General features: G+C 33.1%; 1 protein-coding gene across 2 annotated transcripts in view; it reads right to left on the bottom strand.

The window, feature by feature from the left end:
- Positions 1-15313, bottom strand: part of fermt3b (FERM domain containing kindlin 3b) — a 97072-nt gene that overhangs the window by 55073 nt on the left and 26686 nt on the right. For both annotated transcript variants that reach the window (XM_062044214.1, XM_062044215.1), the window contains exon 4: positions 9467-9583. In XM_062044214.1, the coding sequence (XP_061900198.1) occupies positions 9467-9583 (117 nt within the window). The remainder of the gene's footprint in view (positions 1-9466; positions 9584-15313) is intronic.

Below are 15313 nucleotides of genomic sequence, written 5' to 3'. Positions count from 1 at the left end.
ATATTATTCACATCTATTATATAGCATTATTCACATGTGAATAATATAAATACAGTCTATTAAACAGCATTATTCACATGTGAATAATATAAATACAGTCTATTATACGGCATTATTCACATGTGAATAATATAAATACAGTCTATTATACGGCATTATTCACATGTGAATAATATAAATACAGTCTATTATACAGCATTATTTACATGTGAATAATGTAAATACAGTTTATTATACAGCATTATTCACATTTGAATAATATAAATAGTCTATTATACGGCATTATTCACATGTGAATAAAGCTGTATAATAGACTGTATTTATATTATTCACGTCTATTATATAGCATTATTCACATGTGAATAATAGAAATACAGTCTATTATACGACATTATTCACTTGTGAATAATATAAATACAGTCTATTATACAGCATTATTCACATGTGAATAATAGAAATACAGTCTATTATACGACATTATTCACTTGTGAATAATAGAAATACAGTCTATTATACGACATTATTCACTTGTGAATAATATAAATACAGTCTATTACACGGCATTATTCACATCTGAATAATATAAATACAGTCTATCATACGGTATTATTCACATGTGACTAATATAAATACAGTCTATCATACGGCATTATTCACATGTGACTAATATAAATACAGTCTATTATACGGCATTATTCACATGTGAATAAAGCTGTATAATAGACTGTATTTATATTATTCACGTCTATTATATAGCATTATTCACATGTGAATAATATAAATAGTCTATACGACATTATTCACATGTAAATAATATAAATACAGTCTATTATACAGCATTATTCACACGTGAATAATATAAATACAGTATTATACGGCATTATTCACATCTGAATAATATAAACACAGTCAATCATACAGTATTATTCACATGTGACTAATATAAATAGTCTATCATACGGCATTATTCACATGTGAATAAAGCTGTATAATAGACTGTATTTATATTATTCACATCTATTATATAGCATTATTCACATGTGAATAATATAAATACAGTCTATTATACAGCATTATTCACATGTGAATAATTTAAATACAGTCTATTATACGGCATTATTCACATGTGAATAATATAAATACAGTCAATTATACGGCATTATTCACATCTGAATAATATAAATACAGTCTATCATACGGCATTATTCACATGTGACTAATATAAATACAGTCTATTATACGGCATTATTCACATGTGAATAAAGCTGTATAATAGACTGTATTTATATTATTCACGTCTATTATACAGCATTATTCACATGTGAATAATATAAATACAGTCTATTATACAGCATTATTCACATGTGAATAATATAAATACAGTCTATTATACGGCATTATTCACATGTGAATAATATAAATAGTCTATTATGCGGCATTATTCACATCTGAATAAAATAAATACAGTATCATACGGCATTATTCACATGTGACTAATATAAATACAGTCTATCATACGGCATTATTCACATGTGAATAAAGCTGTATAATAGACTGTATTTATTTTATTCACGTCTATTATATAGCATTATTCACATGTGAATAATATAAATGCAGTCTATTATACAGCATTATTCACATGTGAATAATATAAATACAGTCTATTATACAGCATTATTCACATGTGAATAATATAAATACAGTCTATTATACGGCATTATTCACATGTGAATAGTATAAATACAGTCTATTATACGGCATTATTCACATGTGAATAATATAAATACAGTCTATTATACGGCATTATTCACATGTAAATAATATAAATACAGTCTATTATACGGCATTATTCACATGTGAATAATATAAATACAGTCTATTATACGGCATTATTCACATGTGAATAATATAAATACAGTCTATTATACAGCATTATTCACATGTGAATAATATAAATACAGTCTATTATACAGCATTATTCACATGTGAATAATATAAATACAGTCTATTATACAGCATTATTCACATGTGAATAATATAAATACAGTCTATTATACGGCATTATTCACATCTGAATAATATAAATACAGTCTATCATACGGCATTATTCACATGTGACTAATATAAATACAGTCTATTATACTGCATTATTCACATGTGAATAAAGCTGTATAATAGACTATTTATATTATTCACGTCTATTTTATAGAATTATTCACATGTGAATAATATAAATACAGTCTATTATACAGCATTATTCACATGTGACTAATATAAATACAGTCTGTTATACGGCATTATTCACATGTGAATAAAGCTGTATAATAGACTGTATTTATATTATTCATGTCTATTATATAGCATTATTCACATATGAATAATATAAATACAGTCTATTATACAGCATTATTCACATGTGAATAATATAAATACAGTCTTTTATACAGCATTATTCACATGTGAATAATATAAATACAGTCTTTTATACAGCATTATTCACATGTGAATAATATAAATACAGTCTATTATACGGCATTATTCACATCTGAATAATATAAATACAGTCTATCATGCGGTATTATTCACATGTGACTAATATAAATACAGTCTATCATACGGCATTATTCACATGCGACTAATATAAATACAGTCTATTATACGGCATTATTCACATGTGAATAAAGCTGTATAATAGACTGTATTTATATTATTCACATCTATTATATAGCATTATTCACATGTGAATAATATAAATACAGTCTATTAAACAGCATTATTCACATGTGAATAATATAAATACAGTCTATTATACGGCATTATTCACATGTGAATAATATAAATACAGTCTATTATACGGCATTATTCACATGTGAATAATATAAATACAGTCTATTATACAGCATTATTTACATGTGAATAATGTAAATACAGTTTATTATACAGCATTATTCACATTTGAATAATATAAATAGTCTATTATACGGCATTATTCACATGTGAATAAAGCTGTATAATAGACTGTATTTATATTATTCACGTCTATTATATAGCATTATTCACATGTGAATAATAGAAATACAGTCTATTATACGACATTATTCACTTGTGAATAATATAAATACAGTCTATTATACAGCATTATTCACATGTGAATAATAGAAATACAGTCTATTATACGACATTATTCACTTGTGAATAATAGAAATACAGTCTATTATACGACATTATTCACTTGTGAATAATATAAATACAGTCTATTATACGGCATTATTCACATCTGAATAATATAAATACAGTCTATCATACGGTATTATTCACATGTGACTAATATAAATACAGTCTATCATACGGCATTATTCACATGTGACTAATATAAATACAGTCTATCATACGGCATTATTCACATGCGACTAATATAAATACAGTCTATTATACAGCATTATTCACATGTGAATAAAGCTGTATAATAGACTGTATTTATATTATTCACATCTATTATATAGCATTATTCACATGTGAATAATATAAATACAGTCTACTAAACAGCATTATTCACCTGTGAATAATATAAATACAGTCTAGTATACAGCATTATTCACATGTGAATAATACAAATAGTCTATTATACGGCATTATTCACATGTGAATAATATAAATACAGTATTATACAGCATTATTCACATTTGAATAATATAAATACAGTCTATTATACGGCATTATTCACATGTGAATAAAGCTGTATAATAGACTGTATTTATATTATTCACGTCTATTATATAGCATTATTCACATGTGAATAATATAAATACAGTCTATTATACGACATTATTCATATGTGAATAATATAAATACAGTATTATACGGTATTATTCACATGTGAATAATATAAATACAGTATTATACGGTATTATTCACATGTGAATAATATAAATACAGTTTATTATATGGCATTATTCACATCTGAATAATATAAATACAGTCTATCATACGGCATTATTCACATGTGACTAATATAAATACAGTCGATCATACGGAATTATTCACATGCGACTAATATAAATAGTCTATTATACGGCATTATTCACATCTGAATAATATAAATACAGTCTATCATACGGTATTATTCACATGTGACTAATATAAATACAGTCTATCATACGGCATTATTCACATGCGACTAATATAAATAGTCTATTATACGGAATTATTCACATGTGAATAAAGCTGTATAATAGACTGTATTTATATTATTCACATCTATTATATAGCATTATTCACATGTGAATAATATAAATACAGTCTATTATACAGCATTATTCACATTTGAATAATATAAATACAGTCTATTATACGGCATTATTCACATGTGAATAAAGCTGTATAATAGAATGTATTTATATTATTCACGTCTATTATGTAGCATTATTCACATGTGAATAATATTAATACAGTCTATTATACGACATTATTCACATGTGAATAATATAAATACAGTATTATACGGTATTATTCACATGTGAATAATATAAATACTGTATTATACGGTATTATTCACATGTGAATAATATAAATACAGTCTATTATATGGCATCATTCACATCTGAATAATATAAATACAGTCTATTATGCGGCATTATTCACATCTGAATAAAATAAATACAGTATCATACGGCATTATTCACATGTGACTAATATAAATACAGTCTATCATACGGCATTATTCACATGTGAATAAGGCTGTATAATAGACTGTATTTATTTTATTCACGTCTATTATATAGCATTATTCACATGTGAATAATATAAATACAGTCTATTATACAGCCTTATTCACATGTGAGTAATATAAATACAGTCTATTATACGGCATTATTCACATGTGAATAGTATAAATACAGTCTATTATACGGCATTATTCACATATGAATAATATAAATACAGTCTATTATACGGCATTATTCACATGTGAATAATATAAATACAGTCTATTATACAGCATTATTCACATGTGAATAATATAAATACAGTCTATTATACGGCATTATTCACATATGAATAATATAAATACAGTCTATTATACGGCATTATTCACATCTGAATAATATAAATACAGTCCATCATACGGCATTATTCACATGTGACTAATATAAATACAGTCTATTATACTGCATTATTCACATGTGAATAAAGCTGTATAATAGACTGTATTTATATTATTCACGTCTATTATATAGCATTATTCACATGTGAATAATATAAATAGTCTATTATACAGCATTATTCACATGTGAATAATATAAATAGTCTTTTATACAGCATTATTCACATGTGAATAATATAAATACAGTCTATTATACAGCATTATTCAGCATATTAGTATTTGACTTATGCAAGCTGTACAACTGTTTCATGCAGTATCCGTCATAATGTTCTAAAATGCTGTTGTCGGGTGAACAAATAGTCACAGAGTTATCGTACTTTTCGGACAATAAGGCACACCAAATTATAAGGCGCATTAAAGGAGGTATATTATTATGATTATTTTTCTACATGTAAAAGACTTCCTTGTGGCCTACATAACATGTAATGGCGGGTCTTTGCTCAAAATGTTGCATAGATAATGTTTTTACAGACCTTCTACAGCGCTCTCTGACCGTTTCTTCAGGATGCCATGAATTAACGTGGACTCCGACTTACACAAGTTGAAAAACTTATTCCGGTGTTACCATTTAGTGGTCAATTGTACGGAATATGTACTGTACTGTGCAATCTACTAATAAGTTTCAATCAATCAAAAAAATGCGCCGTTTTGTGGGCGGTCTATTCACGTGCCTCCACTTTGACTGCGTCTTCCTCCGCCATCTTTTTGTTGTAGTTTTTAGCGCTTCCATAGCGAGTTTACTGACAAATATAAGTTCGAACTATATGCTACTTTACATTAGAAATGGCAACAGAGCAAGACGCATGTCAATGTACGAGCCAGTCTGCCCCACAACAAGAGGATGGAGAAAAATGAGCTCATTGACAACAGCGCGGGCTAAAATGGCGGACGCGCGCAAGGCACTTTGGGTAGATTTATACCATACACTGTATGGATAATCCGGTGATGGCCGGTTGGGAAGTTTTGAGGAAGTACTAAGGAAGGCAATGCCTCCGTGGTTGGATTTAAAATTTTCCGAACTTATGCAGATCCCAAATAGACAACAGCAGGATACCAGTAGGTAAGAAAAGTTGGTTTTGCATAATAGGGCACAACGAAACGCCAGATAAAATGTCTTCTAATATGTACCATGATAATACCATATTACTGTATGTTGAAGCACAGTACGTCTGACTATGGAAGTCCTACTGCTCTGACAAACCATCAAGCGGTGTGGCTTCAAAGCTTACCAAAGTCGTACTAAATTTTTTTTTACAGATTTTTGAGCGCTGTGTGTAATGTTCTATATTCTACAACTACGACAACTTCAGGTTGTTTTCTTTGTTTTACTTCGGCCCCAAATGGGGCAAGTACAAAATGTACATAACACAAATAATCGTTTTGACAACACACTTTAAGTTAGTTGAAAATTGTGAGGAAAACATATTGGTGCAGTTTCAAAAAATACCATGAAGAACACAATGAACTTTAGACTTCATCTCAGTGTCTCTACAAAGAAATGAAACTTTAAGTCACAGCCCATCTAGAATTAAATAAAGACAAAATAAAGTATAAATAAAAACTATTCTATGTATCAAAGACCTCATTTCTCATGTCCACATATTTAATAATGTGTTCACTCAACAAACCACACGAACTGAGACTGACAGTATTGCAGTACGTGTACCTCTTGTTTGCTATACTTGCTCGGTATAAACTATTTGCTTGCCTAACAGAATTGCTATTGCGACATCCAGTGGACACATCTAGAACAGCAGTTTCTTTCATTGAAAAATGCAGCTCAATTTGACACTTGGCAAACTCATGTTCGACATCCCTGTGCCAGCGTCATTTATTGAAAAACGGGCGACATGTATCTCTTATTTGTGACTGCCATCTACTGTTCACACCTATCATTACATCGTGTGCCACATAAGATTGGTTCGAGGTCAGCAAGCGCAACCAGACTCAATACACGCATAAGGCGCCCACTGTCGATTTTTGAGAAAATGAAAATCAATCAATGTTTACTTATGTGGCTCTAAATCACCAGTGTCTCAAAGGGCTGCACAAGCCACAACGACAATTATTTTAAGTGCGCCTTATAGTCCAAAAAATACGGTAGTTTGATTTTGGTTAAAAAAGGGTTGACATGCGTGTTAAATAGCTGCATCAACCCGGAGATAATTGTTGCATTTCTGCATAGACATATATTTAATATACAAACCCCGTTTCCATATGAGTTGGGAAATTGTGTTAGATGTAAATATAAACAGAATACAATGATTTGCAAATCCTTTTCAACCCATATTCAGTTGAATATGCTACAAAGACAACATATTTGATGTTCAAACTCATAAACTTAATTTTTTTTCCCAAATAATAATTAACTTAGAATTTCATGGCTGCAACACGTGCCAAAGTAGTTGGGAAAGGGCATGTTCACCACTGTGTTACATGGCCTTTCCTTTTAACAACACTCAGTAAACGTTTGGGAACTGAGGAGACTTCTCAGGTGGAATTCTTTCCCATTCTTGCTTGATGTACAGCTTAAGTTGTTCAACAGTCCGGGGGTCTCCCTTGTGCTATTTTAGGCTTCATAATGCGCCACACATTTTCAATGGGAGACAGGTCTGGACTACAGGCAGGCCAGTCTAGTACCCGCACTCTTTTACTATGAAGCCACGTTGATGTAACACAAGGCTTGGCATTGTCTTGCTGAAATAAGCAGGGGCGTCCATGGTAACGTTGCTTGGATGGCAACATATGTTGCTCCAAAACCTGTATGTACCTTTCAGCATTAATGGCGCCTTCACAGATGTGTAAGTTACCCATGTCTCGGGCACTAATACACCCCCATACCATCACACATGCTGGCTTTTACACTTTGCGCCTATAACAATCCGGATGGTTCTTTTCCTCTTTGGTCCGGAGGACACGACGTCCACAGTTTCCAAAAACAATTTGAAATGTGGACTCGTCAGACCACAGAACACTTTTTCCACTTTGTATCAGTCCATCTTAGATGAGCTCAGGCCCAGCGAAGCCGACGGCGTTTCTGGGTGTTGTTGATAAACGGTTTTCGCCTTGCATAGGAGAGTTTTAACTTGCACTTACAGATGTAGCGACCAACTGTAGTTACTGACAGTGGGTTTCTGAAGTGTTCCTGAGCCCATGCGGTGATATCCTTTACACACTGATGTGGCTTGTTGATGCAGTACAGCCTGAGGGATGGAAGGTCACGGGCTTAGCTGCTTACGTGCAGTGATTTCTCCAGATTCTCTGAACCCTTTGATGATATTACGGAGCGTAGATGGTGAAATCCCTAAATTCCTTGCAATAGCTGGTTGAGAAAGGATTTTCTTAAACTGTTCAACAATTTGCTCACGCATTTGTTGACAAAGTTTGTGAATGACTGAGCATTTCATGGAATCTACTTTTATACCCAATCATGGCACCCACCTGTTCCCTATTTGCCTGTTCACCTGTGGGATGTTCCAAATAAGTGTTTGATGAGCATTCCTCAACTTTATCAGTATTTATTGCCACCTTTCCCAACTTCTTTGTCACGTGTTGCTGGCATCAAATTCTAAAGTTAATGATTATTTGCCAAAAAAAAAAAAAAGTTTATCAGTTTGAACATGAAATATGTTGTCTTTGTAGCATATTCAACTGAATATGGGTTGAAAATTATTTGCAAATCATTGTATTCCGTTTATATTTACATCTAACACAATTTCCCAACTCATATGGAAACGGGGTTTGCATTTATTAGCCATATATAGGCTCTGTCAGAGGTGACTGTTATATTCCTCTGCGCAGGAGCACTTTCAGTAAGTGGGCCTGGTCAGTAAGGAGGGCAAATGTGTGGAAGTCAGCACCTGAGGAGGTTCAACTGCTCACAACATGCAAGGCCTTCACAAAACAAAAAGGAAAATGTGGCTTATCAATGTTATGTTTTGATGCTAAGATAAATGTTGTGTTGGAATGTTGAATTGTATTTTTTATCATATCGTAAATGTATTGCGTGCTTTTTGTCTTTTTCTCTGTCTTTCTTTTTGTTAAATTGTAATTTTACTACCTTTTTTTTACATCATGGTCAGGGGACTACAGAGCCTTCTGTCTAATTCTGGCTTTTTTAACTATGCGTTTTATGAAATTGCATTGTCCCCTTTAAAAAAAAAAACCTCATCTAAATCACATAAAATACACTAATGAAATATGCGTAGAAAAACTCCCCAAAGAGGGTAGATAGGTACTCAAATTGGACACAGTGTAAATATTTGATAGACAAAACACGTCGCTAAGTTGCTATTTTTTGAGCACCTGAGGAAAGGGGCACCGTCGTCAGGTCCAAAATCTCCTCCGCCGAGCCTTTGTCCTTCTTCTTTTTCTTCTCTTCCACGGGCCGAAGCAGGGAGAGCTCCTCCGGGTGGCGGATGTCTGCAGAAGTGGCAAATGTCACCATGTTGGATTCAAAACACGCTCGCATCACACCCTGCGGTGAAAAGTGTGACTGATCGGAAAATACTTTCCACTCACCCCAAGGTCGTTTACGCCCGCGCAGAAGAAGAAATCCCTAATGTGTTCAACTTTTTGTTAAAACAAAGTTACTTCGGGTAAGTTAGTTCTGAAGTGAAGATCGTGCTGTGACAAGTTGAAGGTTTAATGAGGAAGAAGATGAAGTTGGACAGTCTGTCAAGAGTTCAGGAACTGGGCTTGATTAAAATTTAAGGGCCGTTGATGTGTCACTTTTCATTTGAATCCTTTGAAATGTACAAGACTTAAATTGTGGGTCTGGACAAGAATGATTTTTTTAGAGGCTAAAATTGTCTCGTATGGTGCAATGACGACTGAGACAATAGGAGACAGATATTATATGACGACTGAGAGACAATAGGAGACGGATATTATGACCACTGAGGGACAATAGGAGACAGATATTATATGACGACTGAGAGACAATAGGAGACAAATATTATATGACAACTGAGACAATAGGTGACAGATATTATATGACTGAGAGACAATAGGAGACAGATATTATATGACGACTGAGAGACAATAGGAGACAGATATTATATGACAACTGAGACAATAGGTGACAGATATTATATGACGACTGAGAGACAATAGGAGACAGATATTATATGACAACTGAGACAATAGGAGACAAATATTATATGACAACTGAGACAATAGGTGACAGATATTATATGACGACTGAGACAATAGGAGACAGATATTATATGACTGAGAGACAATAGGAGACAGATATTATATGACGACTGAGACAATAAGAGACAGATATATGACGACTGAGAGACAATAGGAGACAGATATTATATGACGACTGAGACAATAGGAGACAGATATATGACGACTGAGACAATAGGTGACAGATATTATATGACTGAGAGACAATAGGAGACAGATATTATATGACGACTGAGACAATAGGAGACAGATATATGACGACTGAGACAATAGGTGACAGATATTATATGACTGAGAGACAATAGGAGACAGATATTATATGACGACTGAGACAATAAGAGACAGATATTATATGACGACTGAGAGACAATAGGAGATAGATATTATAAGACAACTGAGACAATAGGAGACAGATATTATATGACTGAGACAAAAGGAGACAGATATTATATGACTGAGTGACAATAGGAAACAGATATTATATGACTGAGTGACAATAGGAGACAGATATTATATGACAACTGAGAGACAATAGGAGACAAATATTATATGACAACTGAGACAATAGGTGACAGATATTATATGACAACTGAGAGACAATAGGAGACAAATATTATATGACAACTGAGACAATAGGAGACAGATATTATATGACAACTGAGAGACAATAGGAGACAGATATTATATGACGACTGAGAGACAATAGGAGACAGATATTATATGACGACTGAGAGACAATAGGAGACGGATATTATATGACGACTGAGAGACAATAGGAGACGGATATTATATGACGACTGAGAGACAATAGGAGACAGATATTATATGACCACTGAGACAATAGGAGACAGATATTATATGACTGAGACAATAGGAGACAGATATTATATGACGACTGAGAGACAATAGGAGACAGATATTATATGACAACTGAGAGACAATAGGAGACAAATATTATATGACAACTGAGACAATAGGAGACAGATATTATATGACAACTGAGAGACAATAGGAGACAAATATTATATGACAACTGAGACAATAGGAGACAGATATTATATGACAACTGAGACAATAGGAGACAGATATTATATGACAACTGAGAGACAATAGGAGACAGATATTATATGACGACTGAGAGACAATAGGAGACAGATATTATATGACGACTGAGAGACAATAGGAGACGGATATTATATGACGACTGAGAGACAATAGGAGACGGATATTATATGACGACTGAGAGACAATAGGAGACAGATATTATATGACCACTGAGACAATAGGAGACAGATATTATATGACCACTGAGGGACAATAGGAGACAGATATTATGTGACGACTGAGAGACAATAGGAGACAGATATTATATGACGACTGAGACAATAGGAGACAGATATTATATGACGACTGAGACAATAGGAGACAGATATTATATGACGACTGAGAGACAATAGGAGACAGATATTATATGACTGAGACAATAGGAGACAGATATTATATGACAACTGAGACAATAGGTGACAGATATTATATGACAACTGAGACAATAGGAGACATATATTATATGACAACTGAGAGACAATAGGAGACAGATATTATATGACAACTGAGAGACAATAGGAGACAGATATTATATGACGACTGAGACAATAGGAGACAGATATTATATGACGACTGAGACAATAGGAGACAGATATTATATGACGACTGAGAGACAATAGGAGACAGATATTATATAACGACTGAGACAATAGGAGACAGATATTATATGACGACTGAGAGACAATAGGAGACAGATATTATATGACGACTGAGACAATAGGAGACAGATATTATATGACGACTGAGAGACAATAGGAGACAGATATTATATAACGACTGAGACAATAGGAGACAGATATTATATGACGACTGAGAGACAATAGGAGACAGATATTATATGACGACTGAGACAATAGGAGACAGATATTATATGACGACTGAGAGACAATAGGAGACAGATATTATATGACTGAGACAATAGGAGACAGATATTATATGACAACTGAGACAATAGGTGACAGATATTATATGACAACTGAGACAATAGGAGACATATATTATATGACAACTGAGAGACAATAGGAGACAGATATTATATGACAACTGAGACAATAGGAGACAGATATTATGACAACTGAGACAATAGGTGACAGATATTATATGACGACTGAGACAATAGGAGACAGATATTATATGACGACTGAGACAATAGAAGACATATATTATATGACAACTGAGAGACAATAGGAGACAGACATTATATGACGACTGAGACAATAGGAGACAGATATTATATGACGACTGAGAGACAATAGGAGACAGATATTATATGACGACTGAGAGACAATAGGAGACAGATATTATATGACGACTGAGAGAAAATAGGAGACAGATATTATATGACTGAGAGACAATAGGAGACAGATATTATATGACTGAGAGACAATAGGAGACAAATATTATATGACGACTGAGAGACAATAGGTGACAGATATTATGACTGAGAGACAATAGGAGACAGATATTATATGACGACTGAGACAATAGGAGACAGATATTATATGACGACTGAGACAATAGGAGACAGATATTATATGACGACGGAGAGACAATAGGAGACAGATATTATATGACGACGGAGAGACAATAGGAGACAGATATTATATGACGACTGAGAGACAATAGGAGACAGATATTATATGACTGAGACAAAAGGAGACATATATTATATGACTGAGTGACAATAGGAGACAGATATTATATGACGAGTGAGACAATAGGAGACAGATATTATATGACGACTGAGACAATAGGAGACAGATATTATATGACGACGGAGAGACAATAGGAGACAGATATTATATGACGACGGAGAGACAATAGGAGACAGATATTATATGACGACTGAGAGACAATAGGAGACAGATATTATATGACTGAGACAAAAGGAGACAGATATTATATGACTGAGTGACAATAGGAAACAGATATTATATGACGACTGAGAGACAATAGGAGACAGATATTATATGACGACTGAGAGACAATAGGTGACAGATATTATATGACAACTGAGAGACAATAGGAGACAAATATTATATGACAACTGAGACAATAGGAGACAGATATTATATGACTGAGAGACAATAGGAGACAGATATTATATGACGACTGAGACAATAAGAGACAGATATTATATGACGACTGAGAGACAATAGGAGACAGATATTATATGACGACTGAGACAATAGGTGACAGATATTATATGACTGAGAGACAATAGGAGACAGATATTATATGACGACTGAGACAATAAGAGACAGATATTATATGACGACTGAGAGACAATAGGAGATAGATATTATAAGACAACTGAGACAATAGGAGACAGATATTATATGACTGAGACAAAAGGAGACATATATTATATGACTGAGTGACAATAGGAGACAGATATTATATGACGACTGAGAGACAATAGGAGACAGATATTATATGACGACTGAGAGACAATAGGAGACAGATATTATATGACGACTGAGACAATAGGAGACAGATATTATATGACTGAGAGACAATAGGAGACAGATATTATATGACGACTGAGAGACAATAGGAGATAGATATTATAAGACAACTGAGACAATAGGAGACAGATATTATATGACTGAGACAAAAGGAGACAGATATTATATGACGACTGAGACAATAGGAGACAGATATTATATGACGACTGAGACAATAGGAGACAGATATTATATGACTGAGAGACAATAGGAGACAGATATTATATGACGACTGAGACAATAAGAGACAGATATTATATGACGACTGAGACAATAGGAGACATATATTATATGACGACTGAGACAATAGGAGACAGATATTATATGACGACTGAGACAATAGGAGACAGATATTATATGACTGAGACAAAAGGAGACAGATATTATATGACGACTGAGACAATAGGAGACAGATATTATATGACTGAGAGACAATAGGAGACAGATATTATATGACGACTGAGACAATAAGAGACAGATATTATATGACGACTGAGACAATAGGAGACATATATTATATGACGACTGAGACAATAGGAGACAGATATTATATGACTGAGAGACAATAGGAGACAGATATTATATGACGACTGAGACAATAAGAGACAGATATTATATGACGACTGAGAGACAATAGGAGATAGATATTATAAGACAACTGAGACAATAGGAGACAGATATTATATGACTGAGACAAAAGGAGACAGATATTATATGACTGAGTGACAATAGGAAACAGATATTATATGACTGAGTGACAATAGGAGACAGATATTATATGACGACTGAGAGACAATAGGAGACAAATATTATATGACAACTGAGAGACAATAGGAGACAGATATTATATGACGACTGAGACAATAGGAGACAGATATTATATGACGGAGAGACAATAGGAGACAGATATTATATGACGACTGGGAGACAATAGGAAACAGATATTAAATGACGACTGAGACAATAGGAGACAGATATTATATGACGTTCGAGACAATAGGAGACAGATATTATATGACGACTGAGATAATAGGAGACAGATGTTATATGACGACTGAGAGACAATAGGAGACAGATATTAAATGACGACTGAGACAATAGGAGACAGATATTATATGACAACTGAGACAATAGGAGACAGATATTATATGACGACAGAGACAATAGGAGACAGATATTATATGACGACTGAGACAATAGGAGACGGATATTATATGACGACTGAGACAATAGGAGACAGATATTATATGACTGAGAGACAATAGGAGACAGATATTATATGACGACTGAGACAATAGGAGACAGATATTATATGACTGAGAGACAATAGGAGACAGATATTATA

Source organism: Entelurus aequoreus, linkage group LG04 (genome assembly GCF_033978785.1).
Source record: "Entelurus aequoreus isolate RoL-2023_Sb linkage group LG04, RoL_Eaeq_v1.1, whole genome shotgun sequence".
Lineage (NCBI taxonomy): Eukaryota > Metazoa > Chordata > Actinopteri > Syngnathiformes > Syngnathidae > Entelurus > Entelurus aequoreus.
The sequence above is the reverse complement of the archived record's forward strand: the minus strand, read 5'-3'. Positions and strand labels throughout refer to the sequence as shown.